We start from the raw sequence: 27666 nt of genomic DNA, 5'->3' as shown, positions 1-27666 counted from the left end.
TATAAACTTCGATTCAATTGATCTTAGATCTAAAAGAAGTTTTATCAAGATGATCTCAAATAATAACAACAATCCTTCTGATGTATCTGTCAATATTGATGAATTACCGGATTCTAAAAAGCAATTGACGGAGAATCAACCTGATCCCGCATTAAAATCAAATATTGCCACTATGACGCAACAGCAACAGCAACAACAACAACAACAATCAATGGAAATCGATAGTGTTACTGATGAATTTATAGACAACAACCCTAATGGTTTAGATACTAGAGAGATTGACGATATTTCTGTTGATAAAGATTATGGTTTAAACCAACCAGAACCGATCCCAATCGAAGATGACAATCAGGGTCAAGTAGTAGATTCAGAACTCGTGGAAGAAGAAGAAGAAGAAGAAGAAGATGATGACGACGACGACGACGACGATGATGATGAAATTGAAGGAAATGTACAAATAGTTGAGGATCGCGGTATTTCCAAGAATACCAAAAGCGCTTATCCACTAGCTAATGAATTTGAAGATCTTGCAGCAAAACTAATGAAACCAATTGATGACTATCCAATAAAAGATGAAGCACACTATGTCTGGGAAATTAAAGATTGGCATTCGATTTTAAAAGAAGACAAGGTCAGATCACCAAGATTCAAATGTGGAGGGTTTGAATGGAACATTCTACTTTTTCCACGTGGTAATACCCACAACAACCAAATTTCTATTTATATGGAGCCACACCCACCCGTTGATGAAAATGATAAACCAATAGATGAAGACTGGTATGTTTGTGCCCAATTTGGATTGGATATCTGGAACCCACAACATCCAGATGCCCATTCGCCAAGTCAGAGTCACCATAGATTTAATAAAAATGAGACCGACTGGGGTTTTGGATCATTGATAGAATTAAGACAGTTGTCCATGGTTAGAACACCTCGAAACCAATCTTCTAGTCATGCACTTTTGGAAAATAATCAATTGAATATAACTGGTTATGTTAGAGTTATTGATGATTCTTCCACCGGTGTATTGTGGCATAATTTTGTTGAATATGATTCCAAGAAAAATGCAGGGTTTGTCGGCTTGAACAATCAAGGTGCCACTTGTTATTTGAATTCATTGTTACAAAGTTATTTCACAACAAAATTGTTTAGAAAGTTGGTGTACAAAATCCCCACGGATCTGAAATCTTCAGGTGTTGCTTTGTCATTACAAAGAATTTTCTATTTATTAACGAAATCCAACGATCCTGTGGGAACATTGGAGTTAACTAGATCCTTTGGTTGGGATTCATCAGATGCATTCACTCAACATGATGTTCAAGAATTGAATCGTATTTTAATGGATAAATTGGAAACAGCCATGAAAGGATCTGACATCGAAGGTGCATTGAATGATATTTTTGTCGGTAAAATGAAATCATACATCAAATGTGTCAATGTACCTTACGAATCGTCAAGAGTGGAAGATTTCTGGGATATTCAATTGAATGTCAAAGGTTTCAAAAATCTTGAGCAATCATTTCAAAACTATATTGAAATTGAAATGTTGGAAGGGGAAAATAAGTATCAAGCTGGTGATGAATATGGATATCAGGATGCCAAAAAAGGTGTTGTCTTTGAGTCTTTCCCTCCTGTATTGCATTTGCAATTGAAGCGTTTTGAATATGACTTTATGGTTGATGATTTAGTCAAGATTGACGATTTTTATGAATTTCCAGATAAGATAGATTTAAAGCCATATCTTGATGAAGATTTACCTGATGATGTGAAAAACCAGAATTGGAATTATAAATTACATGGGGTATTGGTCCATCAAGGAAGTATCTCAAACGGGCATTACTATGCCATGATTAAACCAAACTCTAGAGATAATACATGGTTACGATTTGATGATGACAGAGTATGGAAAGTCACTAAAAAGGAAGTTTTCCAACAAAATTTCGGGGCTTCTGATATCTCTCAAGCACAGTTGAATAAAATGACTAGAGCTGAGCAACAAGAACATTTAATGAGAAGAATGACATCCGCTTATATGTTGGTGTACTATCGTGAATCAGAATTGGACAAGATTTTACCAACAGATGATTCATTGGTCGAGTCAGCAATTCCTGAACATATCCCCAAGCAAATAGAGTTTGAGATTGCGGAACGTGAGCGATTGGAAAAGCAACGACAAGAAGAGTTGTATTATACCACAGCTAAATTAGTCACAACAGCTACCATCAACGCACATGTTGGTTTTGATCTTGCATTAGACCGCACCGTCCACAAATTTTATGATGAAGAGTTGGAAGGCACTGCATGCGACCCAGTGGTTTTAAAAGTTAAAAAGGATAGTAAAATGTCCGAACTTATCGAGTCAGTGGGAAAAAGTTTGGGATATGACGATGTTAACCTCTTCCGATTGGTTACTATTTGTCATAGAAATAACCATTCCAATCGATTGGATGCTTGTGTGGAAAAGAAATTGGAGTCTTATACCATTAGTGATTTTTACTTTAAGATTTTCAATAGAAAATATGACGAAATGGTGTTTTATGTGGAAGAATTGAATAAAGATATTCGTAACATCATCCAGTTAGTGGATACTGAGTATATTGAACCAAAAGATTTTACATTTGAACAAGTTTTCAGCAAAATTGAATCCACTGGCAATAAGATTGGCGAAGGAATGCGTTTTGAAAACACTGAAGCTTATGCTAATCACATTACTATCATCATCAAGTATTTTGATCCAATTTCTCAGGAGATTAGATCATTATCCCATATAGTAGTTGCTAAATCCGATCAAATCAAAACAATTATTGATCCTATCAAGAAGTTACTTGGATTTAAAGATGATGTTGAGTTGGAAATGTTTGAGGAATTGTCACCGTCTAAAGTTGATAAGATTGACCCTGAGTTGACATTTAACAAGCAAGAATTGAGTCATGGCGATATACTCACAGTTCAAGTTGTAAATCCAGGTGAATTGAATAAAGATGGACAATTTAAGGATTTGAGAGAGTATTATAAATTTTTATTGACTAGACTACATGTTAATGTCAGGCCATTCAAGGCAGACATAGATGAAGAAGATTCGGATTTTGTTGCTAATGATGAGGATGATATGGATCAAGATGGTGTACATTCTGAAGATAACGAAGTAACTAATGAAGAGATTCAACGGGCCAAAAATTTGAGTAGAAGTTTTGATTTCTGGATTTCCACAAGTTATAGTTATCATGATTTGGCCAAGGCAATTGCCGTGAAATTAAATGTTGATCCAGCTTATTTAAGAATATTTGCTCTTTCATCATCAGGAGAAAGATTCCCACTAAAATCAAATAGTTATGTTTCACAGTATGTTGCCCGATCTGTTCCCGTTTCAGCAATTTTTGAGTTTGAATATGAAATACTTAATATTCCATTAGTTGAATATGAGAATATGAAGGCTGTTAAAATCCATTGGCTTGTCACATTGTTGCAATCACAAGTATTTGATGTGTTGGTTCCTAAACTTGGTACTATCGGAGATGTTGTCACTAAGCTTTTACATAAAGTGAATGTTGAGAAGAAGGATTTACCTCACTTGTTTGTCTGGTCTGGTAGCCACCATAATTATCAGGATATGTATAAGGCAGACACTCCATTAAATCAAATTCCTGATGGTGTTGATCTTTACTGTGGTTTATTCCCTACCGAAGTTGAACTGTTGTGTCACTTTGATATGTATAAACGATTTTTCCCACAAGAGATTAAAGTGGATGAAATTGATGCAGTTGATAGAGAAGAATTTTTAGCTGTTAAAGCAGCTGGAGACCAACTTAATTTCTTACCTGCGTTCCATTTCTACAAGGCAGGAGATTCACGTCATGGAATACCATTTGTATTTGTTGTCTTACCAAATGAACCACTTTCCGAAACCAAGGAAAGATTAAGAAAGAAATTAGGGTTGGGTAAACAAGCATTTGATAAAATTAGATTAGCCTTAGCAGATATTAACTTTAAAGGACTGTATTTGGAAGGCAAAGATAATTTGATATTATTTGATGAAATTGCCAATAAACGTCTTAGTTTGGGACTTGATCATCCAGATAGAACTCCAAGACGTCAAAGTCAATTTGATAAAGGTATTTCCATCAAATAAAGAGATATACATCTATTTGTGAAATATATATATATATATATATACGTCATTTACTTTCGCTTTTTTAAAAATTCAAATATATATATACAGAAATAGCTTAATTTTGATAAAGACTAACGGGCAATAGTTATATATTTAATTAGTTATTGATATGTAATCTATTGTATTCTCTTTGTCTAATATCAGTTGAACTTAATTTTCCTTTCCAAGAATTATCAGAATTACTTTGATCATCACCAATGACTTTGATTGAAGTTATATCCAATTGTTTAAAACCATGATCTTTACGATATTTATTTACAAATACTCCGCCAGAAGTAGTTTCCTCTGATATTATTAAAGAATCAATATTTGAAATATAACCAGTAGGACCACAAATATCATTAATTTCATAAAATTCAATTAATTTTCCACCTGAAATTAAAGGATGAATTAATTGAATAAAATTTAAAACTGAAGATTTTCTAATATTAAAAGATTGTAAAACTTGATTAAATTTTTTATTTAAAAGTAATGATGAACCAGTTATACCAATAATTAATTTTGAAAAAGTTAAAAATAAACTCATTGAAAGTAAAATTTTATGACCATCATGTAAATGATCAAATGTTCCACCAACTGCACATATATTAAATTCTTGATAATTTTTATTATTTTTTGAAATAATTGATGATGATGGTGATGATGATGTTTCATTAGGAAGGGAAATATTAGTTGATTTAATTAATGATATTGGTAAATTTCTAATGATATTAACTTCATTATCAATAATATATCCTTTATTCCATGAATTTTCAATTAATTTTAATAATTTTTCATGGGATAAATTAAATAAAATATTAATTTCAAATCTATAATCAAATAAATCAAGATTTGATTCAATATAATTTCTTACAAGTTGATAATATTTACATAATATGAAATTTAAATCATTTGATGTTGAAATAGGTGAAAGTATAACAATATCTAATTGAAAACAATTGGAAAATTGAGGAAGTATTGAAAGTATAAATTCTGAATAATCTTTCTTAACTGGATCGTTTATAAATATAACAGGATTTAACATATTGATGATGTTGATGGTGATTGTCGTTGATGACGATTTATTAGGCTCAAGTAGAATTCATTTTTTTTTTCTTTGGGTAAACGATTCGTGGGAGTGTTCAATATTTTATATGTGAGCGTGTGAGTGAGTGTGGGGGCGAGATTTAAAACCGCACCGGAGATATGACGGCCCAGGATACACATCTAAATTTACAGTCTAATATCATATTTATTACTATATTGTCTATACTAATTCATATTCACAGAAGAATAGTATAATCATGGAGTAACTCTTGAGATTTCATAGAAAATTTGTGCTGCTGAAGCATCATTTAACAAATTTCTTCTTAATTGACCACTACCATTTGAACAATACATATCATTATCAGGTTCATATGCAATACTTCTATCTCTTGTTGCATTGATATAATTATCATAAGTGATTAAATTACTAGTAAAATCCATATAATGACCATCACCAATAGCATCATATTGATAAATGAATAATCCTTGTTTAGTTATATGGGGAATATAACCTGCTTGTCCACAAAAACTAATCACATCAGCAAATCCAACAAATAATAAATGAAGATATTTTAAATCATTATTCCAATATGAATTACTTCTTAGAAAAACATCAGAATTTAATGAAGCCCATGCTTTTTTAACAGCAGATAATACATAATGTAAATCACCGGAATATTTATAAAGATACGCATAAGTACTCATAGCAACACCAACAGTATATGTTAATTTTCCTCTATTAACTTGAAAATTATTTCTATCTAAACCATCATAATAAAACCCATCACTGGGATCAGTTAAATGTTCATCTAACCAAGTTAAACAACTAATTGCAAAAGTTAATAAAGATTCATCAGAATTATATTCATATAATTTAACAGCACTTAAAGCAGCTTCAGTGGTTGAAATACTAGCAACATAATCATCACCAACTTGCCAAATTATTCCTCCAGCATTAGACCATTGTGTTTGAATCAAATGCATAAGATTAATTGCCGTTGTTAAATATTGTTGGTTTTGTGTCAATTTAAAAGCATCTAAGAAAACCCAAAGAACTTGAGCATTATCATCAACATAAACATCTTGACCATAAGGATGACTAGCAAACCAACCTTGTTCATTTTGATATCGATATAATGTAGTAATAACTTGATTTATTCTAGAAATATCTCCAGAATTAGTTATTGCTTTACCAGCAACTGCAACATCCCAAACTGATGCATCAGTATAAGTTGCTCCTGGACATGATGGATCTTCAAATGTAAATCCTTGATTTTGATCATTCCAAAATACTGACCACATGGCATTTAAAGTGGTTTGAAAAGCATCATTCCATGTAGTATCAACACGTTTTTCAACTGGAATACCTATTGAAAAAGAGGAAAATACAACCATTAGTAATAAATGAATGAATATCATTTTTGATTAAAGAACTTTTTAGAAATCTTCTTTATTGGTATTGTGAAAAAGGAAAGAAAAGGATGATTTTTTTTTTAATGAATGTACAAGGGTATATTTTGTTAAAGTTGAAATAAATGATTTCTTGATTATACCATCTCGAGGATTTTATTCGAGGCTTGAATTGAAATTCTTTTTTGGATTTAGGAAATATTTGGTCTGATATTTATATGGGTTAAACATAAAAGGGGGGACATGAATAAATAATAACCAGTGGAATTAGATAATTTTTCTTCTTTTATTTCCTTAATTAGAGAAAACTACATTGAAAAATCGTCTTCCTATTTCTACTAACCATTATTTCTTTTTTTTTTTTTGGTTTACATTCATCGTTGTTGTTGTTGTTGTTGTTGTGGGTATCTGCAAATCTAATTGATTGCAAAACTTAAAAATTATTTTTTTTTTTTCTTTTAATTTTGATTTTGTGTTAAATTACCCAGTTAGTGCACGACCCCTTAAAACATAAAAATTTAATTTATTGTTTTAGGAAATTTTATATTAATGAAAGGGGGTAACCAAACAGGAAACGACGAGGAAGAGGAAGAGGAAGGGGGGGAGGGCTAATCGAGTAATAATAAATAATCTAATACGACGGGAAATGTATTAAAATTTACGTCATCAACAACAGAGTAGTTCACATGACAATACTTGAAACCACATATATCAACATCCTTTGTTATATTTCTTATAAAGACAAGAAACAAGATGTAATAAAATAAAATAAAAAAAACTTTGGCAGTATTAATTAGTAATCTTATCACCACTGCCATGATATCATAGCCTAGTCCAAATTTAAATCCTCGTCTTAATTCATAAAGGCACACACTAGTACTAATATGAAAAGCAATTTTCTATTACAAATAAAATAGTTCAACATCTTAGAAGAGTTATAACATCGTCATATTGTGTAATTATTCATTCATGATATATTACCTAGTTTAGATAACACACACCTAATCCAACTGATTAATATTTCTTTCGTTACCAAGTAATGTTTCTTGGAATAACATTATGCATCATGTTTTGAATATGATTCCCAAACCACTAAAATCTACAAACCTGACCAATTCACACGACCAAGTACTAAATTCATTTTTCCAATCAAACATAGCCCTTTTGATTTATATGTATACCAATGTAAATTAATATATCACTGATACGAAATACACGTTGGCTTCTTTCTTTTCTTTTCTTTTTTTTTTTTCTTTTATCAAGTTTCATAAGAAGGCTATTTCATGAAATCATAAACTTTTACCGAAGGGTTTTTCTTTTTGAATGCTTCGCCTAATTTGTCATTTTCTTGGATCGGCTGTGATTCCGATAACCATCTCTGTGAAGAAATTATTATCAAATTGTGGATAGGCAGTGTGGTAATTAATATATCCTTATAAGGTAACCATCCAATCACAGAAATGTCTACATTTCACTGAAAAATGAATTAGAAAATAAAATAAAAGAAAAGATATCTTGTTGGGGGAGGGGGAGGAGGAGAGATCTCTTTCCTTTTCATGCAAATTAATATTAAACCTATAGAATGTAAAAAAGCAAATAAGCATTCGAATTCAATACTTCGTCTTGATTAACCAATGAAACAACTGAATCATCACATTTATACCAATGTCCCGAATTTTTAATATAAACGGTATAATGACCAGTTGAGATAGAACCTTCATGAACAACAACACCAAATAATTCATAAATTTGTTTAACATCAGGTTGTGGTTTTTCCACACAATATTCTGATAAATTCAAAAACATCGGTATTTCTATCTTGGTTTCAATCTTGGTAGAATTTAAATCATGCTTGAACCTTTTTAAATGTAATGTCAACACTGTTGGAACAGTTTGAATTTTTAATGTTTTAGTAGTAGTTTTAACTGATGAACATTTCGTACATGTATAATGTTCTAAATGTTCAGCTTTCGTAAATTGATCCAAACAATCAGATAAGCCACCACTATTATTTAATTCCAATGAAAGATCATTAACATGTTCCATTGTATTACTCACATACTCACAGGAATCGCATTCAATAGAACTTTTCAATTGAAATCCATAAACACTATGACTAATACATGAACACGGAGAGTTTCCATGGGTTTCACTTGCACCTTCACCTAGTGTATCCATAAGTCTCACATGATCAATATGTAATTCATTCAATAAAAATTGAAAAAATTCATGAGCATCTTGTTCTTGAAATCCTGCTAATGATTTCTTTTTATGCCATGAAGTTGCTAAAAAATTTGATAATGCAAAACCATCTAAATTATCTGAAGTGAAAAAAGTTTTGAAAATATTATCCATTGAACATGTAATACATGCATTATTCTCATCAATAAATCCATTATTAATATCTTGGTTATGACCTCTTTCACAATTGAAATAATGCAAATCATTATTGAAAAAATGATACTTAATAATTGGATTATGAATTAATGTTTGTAAGATTGAACTCATAAAACAGGTGGCTCCTAAATTCACAAACCCTTTTAAACCCCTGGTTGCCAATTTTCCAGGTTCTCTATAATTTTCATTGCTATCTTCATTGTACGTTCCACTAGTCGAATAATCCAGATCTATTACCGACATTCGGATTCTTTCCAAATCAGGATGATTAATAAAATCATTACATCTATAACAATACAACAAACCTGATCCAGTATCAATGGAGTATTGATGCTTTGTAGATTTATAATGGGAATATGAATGATTATGATTATTGAAACAACATCCAACATGAGGACATTGCAAACAAATCATGGAATTTTCAAAATTATTTAAATGACACTCATTACATTTTAATGATTTAATCTTTGATGATAATATTTTACTTTGAGGAATCAATGAATGATCTTTTTTAGAATGATAAACTTTATTTGATATTGGTTGTGATATTAGTACTGCTTGTTTGTAAGTTTCAAAAACAGTATTTTTGGCATTGGATTCCAAGACAGAAATAATATGAGGACATGATTTTATACATGAATAATTATCTGGTTGTGGAGTTAACTCCATAGTATGAATTGATTTAGAATCTTGATTAACATCATAATTATTATTCATTCCATTTAATTTTTCAAACTTATTGTTCATCGTATTCCCGTTTCTGTGATTTGGGCTGCCATTCGATCCAGGTACTGTCTTATCGGCATACATTTTTTTTTCTTCTTCTTCTTCTCACTTGTTGATCAGGTGGAAAACTGACAGCGTAAGAAGGGAGAAGCTAGTTACACAGGAGGGACAAAAAAAAGGAAATGACCAGTAACAATAGTGAACTAATAGCAACTGAAAGGAGTGATGGTACGTGAGAGTAAGACCTGGATGATAGTGTACTCTTGGTAACTTGTTGATAACCTTGCTTGTGTATTAGGTGAATGTGGAGGCAACAAAGTTTGTTTAATTTGACTTGATTTCAAGTGGTTGTAAATTTTTCAAATCCAAAATCCAAAAGAAAAAAAAAAAAAAAAAAATCCAAAAGGAAGAGCTTGGCGGTAGTGGACTTGGGAGTGTACTACTGTAGTGTACGAGAGTGTTTCTCTGTTTTTGTTTTTTTTTCTTTCTTGTTTGCAAACAGGAAGAATGATAATTATCAAGCAGGTCTTTTAAACACTTTGTTCTGGTTTAGACGTGTAGATGATGAGTGTTGATTAATAATAATAATAATAATAATAATAATAAAAACAAAAACCACACGTCCTTATAAAAAGAAAGACAAATGAAAAGAGGTCAATTCAACTATACATAAGACAGAGAATGATGTATTGTTTTTTTTTTTCTTCCTCTCGTAGTAACCTACAACGATCCGCACACTTCCTCCTGATAATCCGACCTCGCGTGCGGAATGCAAAACTCATCGATTGCTACAAGACCTCCTCCTCCCCACCGTGTAAAGAAGTTTAACCCTTGTGTTTATTATTGTTATCTAAACTACCCTAAAATACCAATAGTAAAATTTCATAGCAATATCCTCCTTTCAAATTCTGTTTTGTTCTAATGAACTTTGAATATAATTGCTGATAAAATATTATCAGGAATCAGATCTGGAATTTCGTCAAACATATTATTAGCCAAATTAATCTCTGCTAATTCAATCCCATTAACCATTCCAAAATCAAACAGTTTGAAAAAATTACTACCCAAATCTAGAAATTTAAGATTGCAAGGTACTTTAACAAATCGAATTTGGAAATTCTTCATATATAATTTATTTCCATTTAAACAGCATGACATCAATTCTGGACCCAAGGTTAGATCCAATTTGGCAATCTTACACTTCTTTAATTCCAAATGACGTAATCTCTCAGGCAATTTAATTATTGAATCATTGATTTCTCCAAAATTATTATTACTCAAAATAAGGGTACTAAGATTACTTGGTAGTTGAATTCTTTGCATACTTGTCAATTTATTTTCAGATAATTGTAACCAATCCAATTGTACAAGTTCTGATATTCTTACTTCGGCTATCCGATTCTTTTTAGCATTAATTGACTTAATCCCTAGTGGGAAGTTTTCTGTTACGATCGTAGTCAAATCATTACACGACAATTCAACATCTTCTAAATGTTCATATTTACCCAAATGGATACTTCTTAGTTTATTATCACCAAGATCCAACATTTTAACATGATTTATATCCTCTTGTGATTCAAAACTAACAATATCACACTTACGAAGACTCAATTGGGTTACAAATTGCGGAATCTGGAACAGCTTCCAATCAATACTGCTGCATCCATTTAATACTAGTTTGGTTAATCCAGATCCAGTGAGATGATGGATAGCGGTATTATTTGCTATCAAAACTGTTGTCTTATCATGTAGATACAACGATTCCAACTCTTTATTTCCTTCTAAATTCACATCCCGTACTGGAAGACTAGTCATGTCTACTCTGCCTGCCAACTTATTCGATGCAATTCTTAATGATTTCAATTTGCTCTTGGGAACAAGAACACAAATATCATTATTTTCTAAATCAACTTGCTCTAATGTAGCAGGGAACCCAGAAAACTTGAACCCACTAAGATTGACATTCACAAATTTCAATACTGTTAATTTTGAAGGAATTCTTAATGCATCAACATCATTGAATGGGCAATTGCTAATCTCAAGTGTTAATAATCCCCGACATGCATTTACCTTTTCAGTCAAATCCTTCACCTGAACGTTACTTAGTTTTAACCGCTGTAAACGTGACATGTTGGCATTCTTCTTACGGCTCCATTTACCTCCGGTTATAATCAATGCTTTCAAAGTGTCAGGAAATGCTGGAACATGCGATGAAAGTGAGCAATCGATAAATTCCAATTTTCTCAACTGTAGAGGGAATTCCAATTGTCTAGACTGTTCAAAACCAACCTTCAGTAAACTTAACGAACTCAAATGCACAAATTTCTCAAAATTAAAATTAACAACCACAGACGCATCAAACTTCACATCCTTGAGACAGTAAAAACCCGGAGGGAAGCTATCCAGATGGGCATTCAATTCTATTTGCTCACCACTTATATGAAGACTTTCTAAGTGTTTACTTAGATTAAACTTACTAAAAGTCACCATGTGAACATTATGCAAACCAATGTGTTTAACTGAAATAGGTAAATGAGAAAAATCATTCAACTTTAACCCATTGGAAAAGTATATTTTTTCTAGTTTTGCAGGTAATCTAATTCTTTCCTCCTGGGGAGCACCCAACACATATCCATTTTCATATTGATGGATGCCTATGAATAATCCCAAAGTTCTAATTTTTTGAAAAAATCTATTCATTTCAGTAAACATGCCTAAAACAACTTTAATTTGATGAACATAAGAAGCCAGAATTCTTATGTGAACAGACTCAATCTGTTTCATCACTGTGGATTCATGTTCTCGGAAATATTTCATCAACTGCAATAAAATGTTGCAACCATTATTGCTCATAATCAAATCAAGATACAAATCTTTTTTATGCAGCGATGCTTCCAAAAATAAAGCCATGACTTTTGCCGGATTGATAATCCTGGTTGATATATAAATCAACGTTTCATCTCTTAAATCTGGGATCGGATCTGAATACTCGTCAATGAAATCTTAATGATTTAGCTAAATCGATTTCTCTTTGGAAATTCTTAGAGCCAAATAAATGTTCATAATCATGCAATACCCAGGCATTATTACTTGGCAATTTGGTTTCACTAGCAATAGGGCTATTAATAATGAGCGGAGCCTCATCAATATCGCCATATCCATTTGCAGCATTACTTAGTTTGAACTTTTTAATCGGCGCATTCATCTTTAAAGTTTGACTAACTGGATTAATTTTCTTTTCCGGAGTACCTGGAGCAGCAACAGCAGCAGCAACGGCAGCACCACCTTCTTCCTCTTGAAGTTCTCGTTCGTGGATGAGTTCTTCAATATCGTATACATTATGAACGGAATCTCTCTTAGGTGAAGGCATTTTTTGAGGTTTGATGGCAGAAGATTCAAGTACACCAGTTGACGAATGGCTCAACGAAGGTTCAGTATCAACTTCTGTAGCAGTTAAACTAACTCGTGATTCGGGGATATTTACTTGAATATCATGATATTGCAAAACAGTTCTTTCAAAAAGAGGAGGACCAGATTCATTAGAACGGTGGATGGTATTAATATCTGAACCAATTGAATTAACGTCAATTTCAATAAGGGATGTTTCCACAGGTAATTCGTCAACTGCAGTACAAAGTTCTTCAATACTTGCACTTGGTGTCATTTCTTCAGCTGTGCTTGATAAAGAACCCCGACTCCCATTTAACTTGCTAGAATTATTGGATAAAGGAAGTATTTGTTCAACCATACCACCAGCTTCACTTATCAATGTATCAATTGTAGATGAAAGCATGGACATTGCTCAGAATTTTGATATGGTGGATCCCAAAAAACTGGTTGCAAGATTGATCAGAAAAAAAAAGGATATAGAACTCTACTAATGAAACAGAAAAAACAGTGGTTGATATTTGTGAAGAATATAAACAAAATCAAAATATGAATGGTTGTAAAACAAAACAAAACAAAACAAATCTACATGTACATTTTTCTATTGTATTATAGAGCCGTTGGTTTTTTTTTTTGGTATTCATTCAGAGAAGGATCTTTGAACATTTTTTTGGGATTGTTGCCAAAATAGTTTTTTTGTACACGAAAAGAACAAAATTAAAATTGATCGTCTATTTTTTTTTTGTAGGGGGCAGTAACAACAAATTATTAATCATACTAATCATAAAAATCGTCATCATCATCATCGTCCAGAAGATTGCTCTTGTCATTTCGAATGGATTTTTTAGCAAATCTTAATGATCTAGCCTCTTTTAAGTCCTCATCCTCATCTTCATTATTGACAATTAATCTTTTATCATTAAAACCCACAGCATCTACATCAACTAACACTTGTTCAATATCTTTAAGGGTTGTAGCATTACCACCCAATTGAGTTAATGTGATATATTGTTTTACAACATTCCCGTTATGATATATAATCAATGTCGGACAATTAGATTCGGGATAGTTTTCAATACATCTCTGTGCAGGTATATCACAAATCTTGATTTCCGGGAATTTTGTTGCCAAGGTACTTAGTATAGATCCTAATAATCTACTTTGTAAGCTTGATTGTAATGACAAATGTACTAATACAAATGTATCATTAGATCCCTTGGTAACCTCATCTTCATACTCTTTCTTATTGATTGGCAACACGTGACCGAATTTCTTTTTTTCAGATATTTTCTTTAATTCAGCCATACGTTTTTGTTTATAATGGTTCAAAAAATCTTCATCTTCCTCATCTTCCAATTCGTCCAACTCATCTAAATCTTTATTCTCTAATCTGTTATCGTGTTGCTTTACAATTGCTTCTTCTAATGCCGCTTCTAATTCAGCGGTTGGTGATGGTGGTCTTTCCGGAATAATCCCATGCAGTCTCAATATATCATTCCATTCGGTATCTTTGTTAGGATCCACCTGGACTTGAAATTTAGGATCGTTATTCATTATTTGTGTAGTGGGTTAAAAGTAGAATAATTAGAATCAGATCGAAGAAATTGACACCGAAAATCAAAAATTTTTTTTTCTCTCTCACTTTCTCTCTCTTTCATTTTCCTATTCAATTTCCTTTAGTCTAAAAAGATGCGCGACCGCAGCCATGGTCGTGTCGGAGTCAAAATTTCAGCCAGTAAGGTTCCTAGAAACTCAAGTTTTTGTTTCTCCCCGAAATGACCATAATAAAGTATAAACACCAAGAGCAATTAAAATTACAAGACTGAACTTATGCACTTACTCTCAATCGTCAAAAACTACATTATTCCAATGAATATAAATAGGATAAAAGAATATATATATATACAGTAGAAAGAATATATAAAAAAAAAATTGATACTAATAGTAATATACATAAAAAGAAAGGTGCAAAGTTAGACAATCATTGAAAAACCAGTTCATCTTTTGTTGTTTCATTTTCTAATAACAAGTAATTGTCCTTTTGATATCTATCAAAGTAATAAAAGTAATAATAATAATAAAAAAAAAAATCAAAAATCAATTTCCCTTAAACACATTTTCTTTCCAATAATATTATTGTAATCTCTTTCTTTTTAATGTTTCATAGCAAATCATTAACTTTTAGTTGCTTAAGAAGTAGCCTTCTTCAAGTAAGTAACCAAATCGTTTCTGTCCTTTGGTTTCTTCAAACCACCGAAGGCCATCTTGGTACCTGGAATATATTTCTTTGGGTTTTCCAAGTAATCACTCATGGTTTGTTCGGTCCATTCAACACCCTTCTTTTTGTTAGCATCAGTGTAAGAGTAACCTTCAGCTAAACCGGATTTTCTACCGAAAACACCATGTAAATTTGGACCAACCTTGTGTGGACCACCTTTTTCAACGGTGTGACATTGTAAACATCTAGTTTTGAATAAAGTGGCACCTTTCTTTTCAGAACCTTTTTCGTATGGAGCTGGCATTTTTGATTATTGAATAAATATAAATTGTATTGACCAAAAAAGAAAAAACAAAAAAAAAGAGAAGAAAAAGGGAAAAGAGGTATAAAAATTTTTCAAGAAAAGGAAGAATTAATTTTATTTATATATCAAAGTTTTTTTTTCGGTACTTTCATACTCTCAGTAATTCTCAGTTTATGTGCAATTGTTCTATGGCAAGTAAAAAAAAAAAAAATAATTTCCTCTCTATGACAATCAAATTTTGTTTTGTCTATTTCAAACAAACCTCTTCTCATTGGTTGGTCACCATGGAAGAAAAAGTGCTCACAAAAGCTTCCAGACATGATCAACAACAACAACATCAAAACAAAAAATCTAAACAGTAGTTTGTGCATCTCTTTAAATGAGTGACTTTTATATATTCTTGCCTTCTTCCGAGGGCTTTTTTTTTTTCTCTATTTGACTTGACTTGCATTTCTGTTTATTCATCAAACCACAAGCAAGATCAGTTTATTAGGTAAAAGTAAGGTTTAAGCTTATTGGCTGTTGAAATAAATGGTTACATACAAAAATAAAATACCCTTGTTGCTGTGTAAATGGACAATTGAGTTCCGGAATTTTCCTAACGCGACACGTGACTTTTCTCTATTAAATTGTTCTCAAAATTAAAACATGAAATGAGATGACTGTTGCTGCACCTCACAGATTTGTAGTTTTGTGTAAAATTGTCATTGAAATTTACCGATATTAGCGAAATGTGGGATATAATGTGCTAGGATTTCAATTACATAAATAATACGGGATTTGGTGCTATAAGACCACGAGGAAAAAAAAAATAACTACTTCGATCAAATCGTAATATGATTGTTACTTCATATGTGCAAACCCCGTTTTATTTCAGGTGACGTCTATTTATGAACTATACGATAACTTTATCTACTTCAACTGGTCAAGAATATTTTGAAGTTTGGGGTTGTTACCACTACTACTATTATTATTATCATCCGATGAACTTCGTTTCCTTTTCAAGTTTTCACGGGAAGGAGTTCTTGATTCATTGGCTTGCCTACTACGAAATTCTTGACGTCCTCTTGGACTAGCACTTCTGGATTGAGATCGACTTGCAGATCGACTTCGTGAATAACTGGCAGATCTACTACGAGAATAACTGACAGATCGACTGCGGGAATAACTCCTTGAATAACTCCGACTACTATCAGAACCACTTCTGGAGTAGCTTCGAGACCTACTTCTACCACGGTCTTCAGGCAAATTATTCAACACATTTCTCATTTCTTCAGTCAATGCCCCTAAACCAATAGCAGTAAAAAAGTTAATTGAAAACCTCAAATCATCTGCATTTTTCCATGTGGAATTGACCACAGGGAATATCCCATTGATAAACGGCTTAACATAACTATCATTTATCATTCTTGCCTTCACTTCCTTAATACCCAATTCTTCTATCATTTCTTGGAATATAAACTTGAGCAAGATTCTTTTTGCTGGGTTAGTGTCATCTTCAGTTAATTTCACTTCATTCAACGCTTTGTCTAGAGCAAATCTATCAGATGCCAATAAATGCCCAAAAAATTTACCCAAGTTTCTTAATGCATTGGTTTCAAAATTGTCGATAATGTCATAGTAGTGCTTGAACAATGATACAAATGTATCATGCCAGAAATGGTTCTTGACTATAAGCTTTTCGCCAATCACTCCGTAATATTTGGAATATGTCTTTTCTTGTGAACAAGCTTTGATAATCATATCAGCTAATGTTTCAGTATCTTGTAATCGATCATCTTTGGACTTACCAATATTTAACTTCAATAATTTGTGAACAGCTTCGTCGGATGACATGGACGACATTATTGTTAAATAAACAGTCTTCTGATACTGCAATAAATCAGACTTACCTAAATCGGTAACTTTGGTCTCTTTTGGCACCTCGATTACTTGTGATTCCTTCTCTTCTTCTTCTTGTTCTTCACTCTTGTCCCTGCCCAACACTTCTTCTTGTATTTCCATGTACTCCTTTTCAGTTTCAACATACTCCTCATCTACATGGAATACATTTAAATAGTCTTCTGATAATAATTCATCATCATCTAATCCAATAACATGGGGTTCTTCTTTATCATCATCTTCAACTAGGTCCAAATCTTTATCTACAATCTGAACACCTTTAAAATCACATCTGCCTAATTTCAAAACGTGATTGATATTTTTTCTATTCTTCTGATTCAATGAAGGATCTTCTTGTAGCAAATCTCTCAATCTGTTCAATATCATTACCAATGCATTCTTAGAGTTCTTAAACAAATACCCTCCAGATAAGTTTACTATTTCGAGGGAAAGATCTATGCTATCGTTTGAAGGATCTTCTAATAGTATTTGTAATATTTGAAGTAATACAATTTCACTAGTCACCAGCTGATTGACCAAATGACACAAGAAACAAAGTGATGACCTTGTCTTGCGATGGTTGTTTTTGGTGGTAAAATTCTTTTTAAATTGCAACACAACTCGTTTGACTAGCAATTCTCCAACTTCGGGGATTTTAGAATTTATCACACCTACTAAACTGGCAAGTACATCTTCGTGGTTATTTGGATGCAATAATTGTTGTTTCATTATACGCCTTGCTAATAACCCACGGTATCGTATCAAGTTGATCTGAAATAATTCAAGTACTATTTCTTTGATGTTTATTCTATTGAGTTGAGTGATTAACCCATTGATGGTTTCCTTGGCGTGTATCCATTGCTGTCTCTGAAATATGGCATCACTTTTAATCGATGTATCTTCAGTCGGACCATTCATGTTGCTGTTGTTTCTGTTGTTGTTGCTTACTTGTTGAATGGAAGAAAGTGACTTCTCATGAAATAGTACCCTTCCCGCAGAGAAACAAAAAAAAAATTGCGTGAAAATTTTCTTACTTCTAACTGCGCATTATCAATTCATTGTAACTACTAACTAATCTTAAATCAAATATTTTCCACCCAGAGAGATCAATAATGTTTAGAGCAATACAACATGTTCGACCTTATAGTCGAAGTCAAATGTTGCTACATTCATCTAAAAGATTATTTGCAATAAAGCCTATAGGTAAAAGGTTACAGGATGCCGTGGAGCACGATATTTATAATACAAGAGATGCCCAAATACCAGAAAAGAAATATCAGCGAGTTGCAAAGACATCATATAATTTAAATAAAGCATTGAAATCATTGAAAGATAGATACGACGCTGTTGCATTTATAGACAACGACCAGAAAGCCTTTAATATTCACAGGTTAAAGATTGTGGATTTAAAGTATAATAGTCCCATGGCAAAAGTGATATTTGATAATTTACTTCGAATTAAAGAGGTTACCGGGAGACAAATAGATAGAAATTTGGCGCTAGCATTGTTGGGAACCGATGGTGCACAACTTTCGGATGAGTTTTATGTCTCCAATAACGTCAATGAACTATTGTCACTTGATGGGGATATTTCTAGAGCATTATACTTGTGTCGTATTGCCAAGAGTGATGCTGCTATTGTTGGTATGAATTTTATAATGCAATGGTTGTTAGCAAGGGGTAAGATAGAAGAAGCATTGAAAATATTTAATTCTAGAAAATCATCAGGAATTCCTTCCAGTAAATTTACTTATATTACATTGCTTGATGGAATAGCAAAACAGCTTGAATGGGGGTACCCAAATAGAAAGTATATTTGGAAAGCTATTAGAATATTTAAAAATTGGAGAGCAGAGTTGGCCAAGAAAGGGGAAACTGTTCCGATTGAAGGTTTCAATGCTTGTTTGAGTATCCTTGTTAAAGACTTTACAAACCGACAAGCTCTTGCATGGAAATTTTTTGATGAGTTGGAAGAAGATAAAGAACAAGGTTTCCGAAGAATAGATGCCGATGCACAGACATTCACTATTCTTTTACAAGGTATCAAGAAATACACCGATGTTGAAAGAAACACCTTGATGAAAGATAAAAATATTGGTAAGAATCCTCGACTTTTGCTGTTGATGGATTTAGAAGCTGGTCATATCAAGATTGCACAACTTGTGATGGATAGAGCCAAGCAATTAGCAACACCACCAAAAAAAACTGGAGATGAAGAAGTTGATGAAAAGGCAATTAGGTATTGGAATAGAACAAAATTGGAAATTGATATGCCATTGGTTTCTGTGTACATCAATTCGTTAATTTCTAGAAATTCAGGTACTGGTCCTGATTTGCGTCTGGGATCTCACTATTTATATAACCAAACGGCATTATCTATTTTGAGACAGGTTTCACCTGAAATTGATGGATTGCTTAACTTTATTGAAAAGGTAACTAATGCTCCTGTTTGCCAACCAAGTGAACAACTCAAGAAAACCACTGATGCACGTTTTAACGATGCGGCGAAGAATCCCGGAAATGGACTAGAAAAAATAAAGTATGTTAAGGATCTTAAATCATTAAATCCTAGAAACGTTGTTGCTGAATTAAATGTTGATAATTTTAACCCACAAGTAATAATTCCAAGAAATTCCGGTTTTCCAAAGAATTCAGTTTCAATGATTGATTTCACCAGAAAATCGGGTAATGATAGTAATCTCAAGAATCAATATGGTGTAAATAAATTTTTGTTGAATCAGACTTTTGATTGCTTAGTGAATTTGGGTAGATGGAACGAACTTGTAATTGCATATTGGTATTCGTTTGTTCAATGGGGTGGATTGAAAGTGGACTTGACCCTTTTCCATGACAGACCAAACGTGGTGACTGGGGTTTTGAAAAAAGGTGAGCTGTTAGAACCAACCAAAAGTGACAAACGTGCAATCCCAACGATTATTGATGAGTTGATGCCAAGATTTCTTATAACCAAAGTATGGGAAGATCAAAGCAGAGTGGCAAACGGATCAACCAAAACCCGTTTAATATTAGAATTGTTTCAATTATTGGTGAACAAGAAATTTAACTCTAATGGTGTGATTCTAGGTTACGACACATTGAAACGTTTATGGCCCGTTCTCAATAAAGACATTAATTATTATCATAGATCCAATGAGAGGTTCCAGACACAAGACAAGATTCCAGGTATGTCATATAAACAAGCAGAAGAGTTTGCAAGAAATTTAGTCATGATGAATGCCGTGACACGTGATTGGGCACGTAAATTCACCAATCTGAGAAGAGTTCCTTTGGATTATTATGATAATATGAATAAAGTTCTTGAACGAGTGTATGGAACCAAATGGTTAGATGTCACTTTAGAACAAACAATCTATATTCATAAGTTGCTCGTCAAAGCCTGTATTAAATATTATAAACCTCAACTGTTTGTCAAACCATATGAAGCTGACATCACATACCCGCGTTGTATCCAAGTTTCATTTTCGTACTTGATTAAAACTTTACAAAATATGGATAACTTGACGGCAGAGAACCTCCGATTATTGAATGATTTACGAAAATTAAGAGGTATGAAACCTCATACGAAAACTGATGCTGATGAATCTGAATTAAAGGCACTTCTCAAAGAGATACATGACATCATAGATGTAGACGACCAAACCCTCACCAAGAGCACTACCGTAAAGGAGAATGCAGGGTCTATTGTTAAGGAAGAGATAAAATAGCCTGTGATGGTTAATAAAACCTGTACTTCATTGTATATAGTAAACGACGAAGGCGGCTTGTAAATAACTGATTCTTTTTTAAACAATACTGTAATTCAAAGAAACTTTTAAGCGATTCTCTCCTTACAGCATGCGTCAATTTATTTTGTATATATATATATGTACCTATACTGAATACTCAATGGTTTGACAGCCCCCTCTTCATCTCGTGTTTAATGTTTCATCAACCGATGTGCCTTATTGTCTTCGTAATCTGATTTCTTTGCGATTCAAATTTTAGACATCATGGCAGAAGTTTACCCTTGTATTTATTTTCTTGGTAGTTTATACAAATTAAGTAATACAGTCGTTGCAGTTTTATTTCGCGCTAGTTTGAGCATAATTTTCAGATCAGTGAGTCAAAATTATTCGCACTATTTGCAAAGAAAAGTTCATATTAAGGCGGTCAATATTTTTGATACTAGTACGCAAAAAATGTTCATATTACGTGACCTCTATTTGTTCATACTGAAAATGTATGATATATGGTATGAACAAAAAAGGGCAGCTAGTTTGAAAGTATTATTTCCGCTGGTGTGAACATTTTGACTCCATTTACTATGAACAATTAATCTCCCTTACTATGAATTAAATTGTCGCACTAGTATTAATAATTTCTTTGAACTTGGTACGAACTGAAAGTAGAAACACTGTAAAAACTAACAATTTCCTGCAGATAACCCACCCTTAAAAAAGAAAAAAAAAAACAACCAACCAACAAATGAGAAATTCTATTATGAATCAAACTCCGATTCTTCTTCGTCGTGATAAACGTATCCACCACCATTAATATGGCATATCACTCTACATTTCTTTAGTTTAATAAGTTGTGAGAGAGGAAAATCAGTGGAGGGTAGTGAAGATACAAATGACTTAATGTGGCTTAGCTTCGGTGAACAGAGAACAGAGAACAGAAAACAATTCAAAAGCCACGTTTAATTTCCAACCACTCCTTGGTTTGCTAATTACACTATATCTAATAACTATGTTGCTATACCATATCGATTGTGTTTAATGAAGTCGTATAATACCATTGCAAAACAATCCAACGATGCTTCCTATGGAGAAAATCATGTTTCAATTTATGCTTTGGATATAAAATCCGCTCATCAATTATCCTCGAACCTATACCCATTCTATTTTTTTTTTCTTTATACAATTCACTAATTCGGCAACTGGATCGAAAATGAATTTTGGAGCTTGTTTTGGCGAAGCCCATATATGGTATGTCCATATTAAGAAATTTAAGAATGGGGTTTAAATATATTTGTTTTCCTAATTGGGAAATAAATTTTCTGTTCGTCTGATTCCCCGATGCAGAATTTTTACTGAATATTTTTTTTTCATTCTTTACTGCGTCGTGTGAGAGACTTTCCTAATACTACAATTTTTTTTTTTTGAATTTTAACTGCAAAAGGCTTCGAGCATTGTTCTAGCTATACTTACCCATAATAACTATTTCATATAAAACCATTTGGATAGCCTTGTTTTTCAAATTCAGATTTTCTTTTTTTTTTATATTGGCTTTCTTTTAAATTTCCAAAAAGTATCCATAACTTTCTTTCCTTCCTACTTTTTACTTTGTATTATTCAAACAAGTATTCCTAACAGATTATTTGTTGTTTTTTCCTATTTAAAGTATTCACTCCATTCCTTTCGTTTTGTTTATTTCAACTGGTCTCTAACGAGCTTCTATCTGTTTGATTTTTGGGTTATCATTTTCCGTTGATTTTTATTTCATTTCATTTTTTTTTTTTTTTGATTTTTATATATTCCATTTTTTATTTTTAATATTTCGTTTTGGATTCCCTTAGATTTACGATTTTATACCCATAGATATGACTCATCCATATAATACTTACAATAATAGTTCCAGGTACCTCAATGAGAGCAAAGAATTTTATTCTCCACTTGCAGATATCACACCCCCATCACCTACATACCAACCAGATGTTGACACCATTGATCTTCATGATACCACATATCAAGATAATTTCTCCAATAATTCTGAATCCTATTCATACACCAGTGAAAACCATTCATACAACAACTACTACAACCCGTATACCCAAAGTACCAATACTAAATCGTACAACAACTCCCTTTACCTCAAAGGAACAAGATACGATGACACAAACGATTCCTTGGAGTCACAATCGGAGTTGAAAAATGAAAAAAGACTCTTTTCCTGGTTGTTTTCAAAAAAAGTGCCTACCATTCCAAGTGAAGAAGAAAGAAAAGAATATCCTTGGCACAAAACTAACCCAATCATGAGATTGGGTTTTTGGTGGTTATGGCCAGTATTAAAAACAGGGTACAAAAGAACATTACATCCAGATGATTTGTATAGATTGACACCAGAATTAACCGTCCAGGAAATGCACAAGATCTTTAATTCTCATTTACAGAAAATTTTAAGAGAAGCAGAAATGCGTCATTTGGAAGATAACCACGACTTATCCAATTTTAAATGGCCGAAATATGCTATTCCTTGGGCTTTATTTTTAACTTTTAGAAAACAGTACGTTTTGGCTACTATGTGCTTAAGTATTGCATTTGTTATTATTTCTTTATGTCCATTGGTCACAAGGCAGTTGATTGATTTCGTTCAGTACAAATACTTTGGTGTTTACACAACTTACAACAGAGGTATAGGGTTCACATTTTTGGCAGTTATTTTGATTTTCATCAATGGATTATTATTAAATCATTTCTTCCATAATGCCATGATTGTTGGCGCCCAGTCCAAAGGGGTTTTGACAAAGGTTCTTTTGGAAAAGTCATTTAAAATATCAAACAAAGCTAAGAATGTTTATCCTATTGGTAAAATCACATCTTTAATGGCTACTGATTTGAGTAGAATCGACTTGGCAATCGGATTCCAACCTTTGATTTTGTGTTTCCCAATTCCAGTGATTATTTCAGTTACTATATTGTTGGTCAACATTGGCGTCGCATCATTAGCTGGGATTGGATTATTTTTTGTCTCCTTGGTTGTTTGTACATTGTTAACTAAGATGTTGTTCAAGAACCGTGAGAAGGTTGTAAAATTCACTGATCAAAGAGTTTCACTTATCAGAGAAGCATTGAACTATATGAAGATCATCAAGTTTTATGCATGGGAAATGGCTTACAAGTTGTCAATTACAAATGTTAGAGATCAAGAAATGAAATACTTGTTTAGCATTAAGGCTATGAGAAACTTTATTACTGCTTATGCTGTCACTTTACCAGTTTTAAGTTCAATGCTTTCATTCGTCACCATGTGGGCAACCGATGCCATGAAATCACCAGGGGAAGTGTTTTCTTCTCTTTCCTTGTATGCTATTTTGGCTCAAAGTATCATGTTGTTACCATTGGCTTTATCTAGTGGTGCTGATGCAATGATCGGGTTTAGAAGGTTGAACATATTTTTAAACTTACAAGAAGATTGCAGTGAACAAGTGTTTCAGCAATTGCTTGATGACGAAGATAAATTCTATGTTGGTCATAATGAGAAAACACAACCTAATGCTGTTGAAGTGCACAAGGCTCGTTTTGTTTATGAATATGATTCTGATTCTAAAGCCAAAGTTCATGTGTCCAGTAAAGAGGTTGTTGATTCTGAAAGTGACTCTGATTGTTCTACTATCACAGATGTCTTTGATGGGTTGCATAATGTCAATTTCAGTGTTACTAGAGGTGAATTGGTCATTATAACTGGGAAAATTGGTTCTGGTAAGTCATCCTTGTTAAATGCCATTGCTGGTCAAATGAAATGTACTTCTGGTTATGTTAAAGTCAATGGATCTTTGTTATCTTGTGGTCAACCATGGATTCAAAATGCCACTGTCAAAGAAAATATTATTTTTGGTAAGCCATTTGATGCTGAACGTTATGCTAAAATTATCTATGCTTGTGCTTTGATTGATGATATGAAGTTGTTACCAGCAGGTGATAGAACAGAAATTGGTGAACGTGGTGTCACTTTAAGTGGTGGTCAAAAGGCAAGAATCAGCTTGGCTCGTGCTGTGTATGCTGACAAGGATATTATTCTTTTAGATGATGTTCTTTCTGCTGTTGATGCTAAAGTTGGTAAGCACATAGTTGAAGAGTGTCTTATGAAGTTGTTGTCTGATAAAACCATTATTCTTGCTACCCATCAATTGAACCTAGTCAATAAAGCTAATAAAGTTGTCTATCTTAATGGTGATGGTACTGTTGATGTTGGTACTCCTTCAAATTTGAAGATGTCTAATGAAGGTTTCAGAAGATTACTTCAATACAATACTGATCTGGATAATGCTGACAACAAGAACAGAGAGCAAAATGGTATTGAAGGACAAATCAATCAAGATCAACAACAACAACAACAACACGAGCAACTGCATTACGATAATACAGTTCACTCTTCAACATCTGACCTTGTGGGCAGAACAACCACCGACGAAGAAAGATCCACCAACGCTATTTCGTGGGATGTTTACAAGAAATACTTTGAATTGGGTACTGGAAAATTGGGCAATTATGCTCTTCCTGTTTTGTTTGGTGTTATTATCGTTGCTACTTATTGTCAAATTTTCACCAATGTTTGGTTATCATTCTGGGTTGAAAGAAAATTCAAGAACATGTCTGATAATATCTATGTTTCCATCTATGTTATGTTTTCAATTTTAACTGTTATTTTCACTGGTTTGGAATTTATGACATTGGAATATCTTCAAAACAATGCTGCTCATATCTTGAATGTCAAAGCTGTTGCCAAGATAATGCATGCTCCAATGAGTTTTATGGATACTACTCCATTGGGTAGAATATTGAATAGATTCACGAAGGATACTGATTCTTTGGACAATGAAATTGGTGAACAGATGAGATTATTTATTTTCCCATTGGCCTTATTGATTGGAATTGTTATTTTATGCATTTGCTACTTGCCTTGGTTTGCCATTGCTGTTCCGTTCTTGGCATTTGCATTTATATTTTTGGCTAACTTCTATCAAGGCTCATCTAGAGAAATCAAAAGATTAGAAGCAACGCAAAGATCCCTTGTCTACAACAATTTCAATGAAACTTTAACAGGTATGAGTACAATTAAAGCCTTCAATGCTGAGAAGGATTTCATCAAAAAGAATGATCACTATTTGAACAAGATGAATGAAGCTTATTACTTGTCTATTGCCACTCAAAGATGGTTGTGTGTTCACTTGGATCTTGTTACCTGTCTGGTTGCCTTGATTGTTTGCCTCTTGTGTATTACTGGTCAATTTGGAATAAGTGCTTCTAGTACTGGGTTGTTGATCAATTATGTACTTCAGTTGATTGGTATTTTATCTTTGACTATCAGATCAATGACTCAAGTTGAAAATGAAATGAATTCTGTTGAAAGACTTCATGAATATGCCTTTGAATTGCCTCAAGAAAAGGAATATTTCAAACCTGAGGTTAAAGTCCCTGAAGAATGGCCCCAATCTGGTTATATTCAATTCAAGGATGTGCACATGAGATACAGACCAAATTTGCCATTGGTTTTGAAAGGATTAAGTGTTAACTTTTATCCTGGAGAGAAAGTTGGTATTGTTGGTAGAACCGGTGCTGGTAAATCATCCATCATGTCTGCATTGTATCGATTAACTGAATTGGAAAAGGGAAGAATTGAAATCGATGGTGTTTGATATATCACAAATTGGTTTGTATGATTTGAGATCCAAGTTGTCCATCATTCCACAAGATCCAGTGTTATTCCAAGGAACTGTTAGAAGAAATTTAGATCCATTCAATGAGCATTCCGACACGTCATTATGGGACGCATTAAGAAGATCGGGATTAGATCAAAAGTTCCATTTGGATCAAATTGTCGATGATGATGGTTCAAACTTCTCCCTTGGTGAAAGACAATTGCTCGCCTTTGCAAGAGCATTGGTTAGAGATAGTAAAATTTTAATTCTTGATGAAGCTACTTCTAGTGTCGATTATGAAACAGATGCTATGATTCAAAAATTGGTTGCTGAGGAGTTTAAGCACTGTACTATTTTAACCATTGCTCATAGATTGAAAACAGTGTTGAATTATGAAAGAGTTTTGGTTATGGATAAGGGTCAAGTTGAGGAATTTGATGCTCCTAAGAAGTTGTACCAAGTTGAAAAAAGTATTTTCAGACAAATGTGCCAAAAGTCCAATATTACTGCTGACGACTTTTTATAGTAATTACTAGAAAATAGTTTATTAGGTCTATAAACGTGATAGAGTTTTCAAGATGATATTGTAGTTGAATCATTGTCGACACTCAAACTGATTGTTATATTATATCTCGCCATGTTCACAATCTTGTCCAAGATCAGAAATATATATTTTCTGTTTGCAACTTCACAATGCTTCCAAATCCTGGGTGATACGTAAAACC

General features: G+C 32.9%; 12 protein-coding genes across 12 annotated transcripts; 4 read left to right on the top strand and 8 right to left on the bottom strand. All coding sequences in view use genetic code 12, as the record gives it.

Annotated features, from left to right (window-relative positions):
* Nucleotides 1-49: 49 nt before the first annotated feature.
* On the top strand, nt 50-4129 carry CTRG_02092 (ubiquitin-specific protease; the record flags this gene model as incomplete). The annotated part of the gene is made up of 1 exon (XM_002547739.1): nt 50-4129. The coding sequence occupies one exon, from the start codon at nt 50-52 to the stop codon at nt 4127-4129; it is 4080 nt and encodes a 1359-aa protein (XP_002547785.1).
* A 139-nt stretch (nt 4130-4268) lies between these two features.
* Nucleotides 4269-5195, bottom strand: CTRG_02091 (putative pantetheine-phosphate adenylyltransferase; the record flags this gene model as incomplete). The annotated part of the gene is made up of 1 exon (XM_002547738.1): nt 4269-5195. The coding sequence occupies one exon, from the start codon at nt 5193-5195 to the stop codon at nt 4269-4271; it is 927 nt and encodes a 308-aa protein (XP_002547784.1).
* Nucleotides 5196-5452: 257 nt separating this feature from the next.
* On the bottom strand, nt 5453-6616 carry CTRG_02090 (uncharacterized protein; the record flags this gene model as incomplete). The annotated part of the gene is made up of 1 exon (XM_002547737.1): nt 5453-6616. One exon carries the CDS (start codon nt 6614-6616, stop codon nt 5453-5455), a length of 1164 nt encoding a protein of 387 aa, XP_002547783.1.
* Nucleotides 6617-8182: 1566 nt separating this feature from the next.
* On the bottom strand, nt 8183-9814 carry CTRG_02089 (ubiquitin-specific protease; the record flags this gene model as incomplete). The annotated part of the gene is made up of 1 exon (XM_002547736.1): nt 8183-9814. The coding sequence occupies one exon, from the start codon at nt 9812-9814 to the stop codon at nt 8183-8185; it is 1632 nt and encodes a 543-aa protein (XP_002547782.1).
* Nucleotides 9815-10648: 834 nt separating this feature from the next.
* On the bottom strand, nt 10649-12640 carry CTRG_02088 (leucine-rich repeat domain-containing protein; the record flags this gene model as incomplete). Its single annotated transcript, XM_002547735.1, has 1 exon — nt 10649-12640. The coding sequence occupies one exon, from the start codon at nt 12638-12640 to the stop codon at nt 10649-10651; it is 1992 nt and encodes a 663-aa protein (XP_002547781.1).
* Nucleotides 12641-12722: 82 nt separating this feature from the next.
* On the bottom strand, nt 12723-13529 carry CTRG_02087 (uncharacterized protein; the record flags this gene model as incomplete). The annotated part of the gene is made up of 1 exon (XM_002547734.1): nt 12723-13529. One exon carries the CDS (start codon nt 13527-13529, stop codon nt 12723-12725), a length of 807 nt encoding a protein of 268 aa, XP_002547780.1.
* A 365-nt stretch (nt 13530-13894) lies between these two features.
* On the bottom strand, nt 13895-14671 carry CTRG_02086 (uncharacterized protein; the record flags this gene model as incomplete). The annotated part of the gene is made up of 1 exon (XM_002547733.1): nt 13895-14671. One exon carries the CDS (start codon nt 14669-14671, stop codon nt 13895-13897), a length of 777 nt encoding a protein of 258 aa, XP_002547779.1.
* Nucleotides 14672-15306: 635 nt separating this feature from the next.
* CYC1 (cytochrome c) lies at nt 15307-15639 on the bottom strand (the record flags this gene model as incomplete). Its single annotated transcript, XM_002547732.1, has 1 exon — nt 15307-15639. The coding sequence occupies one exon, from the start codon at nt 15637-15639 to the stop codon at nt 15307-15309; it is 333 nt and encodes a 110-aa protein (XP_002547778.1).
* A 912-nt stretch (nt 15640-16551) lies between these two features.
* On the bottom strand, nt 16552-18438 carry CWC22 (U2-type spliceosomal complex subunit; the record flags this gene model as incomplete). Its single annotated transcript, XM_002547731.1, has 1 exon — nt 16552-18438. The coding sequence occupies one exon, from the start codon at nt 18436-18438 to the stop codon at nt 16552-16554; it is 1887 nt and encodes a 628-aa protein (XP_002547777.1).
* A 194-nt stretch (nt 18439-18632) lies between these two features.
* CTRG_02083 (uncharacterized protein) lies at nt 18633-21245 on the top strand (the record flags this gene model as incomplete). The annotated part of the gene is made up of 1 exon (XM_002547730.1): nt 18633-21245. One exon carries the CDS (start codon nt 18633-18635, stop codon nt 21243-21245), a length of 2613 nt encoding a protein of 870 aa, XP_002547776.1.
* Nucleotides 21246-23122: 1877 nt separating this feature from the next.
* CTRG_02082 (uncharacterized protein) lies at nt 23123-26938 on the top strand (the record flags this gene model as incomplete). The annotated part of the gene is made up of 1 exon (XM_002547729.1): nt 23123-26938. One exon carries the CDS (start codon nt 23123-23125, stop codon nt 26936-26938), a length of 3816 nt encoding a protein of 1271 aa, XP_002547775.1.
* CTRG_02081 (uncharacterized protein) lies at nt 26928-27467 on the top strand (the record flags this gene model as incomplete). Its single annotated transcript, XM_002547728.1, has 1 exon — nt 26928-27467. One exon carries the CDS (start codon nt 26928-26930, stop codon nt 27465-27467), a length of 540 nt encoding a protein of 179 aa, XP_002547774.1.
* Between the last annotated feature and the right edge of the window lie 199 nt (nt 27468-27666).

This window comes from Candida tropicalis, assembly GCF_000006335.3.
Source record: "Candida tropicalis MYA-3404 genomic scaffold supercont3.2, whole genome shotgun sequence".
In the NCBI taxonomy this organism is placed as follows: domain Eukaryota; kingdom Fungi; phylum Ascomycota; class Pichiomycetes; order Serinales; family Debaryomycetaceae; genus Candida; species Candida tropicalis.
Note: the sequence above shows the minus strand (reverse complement) of the source record. Positions and strands in the feature narration are given on the sequence as shown.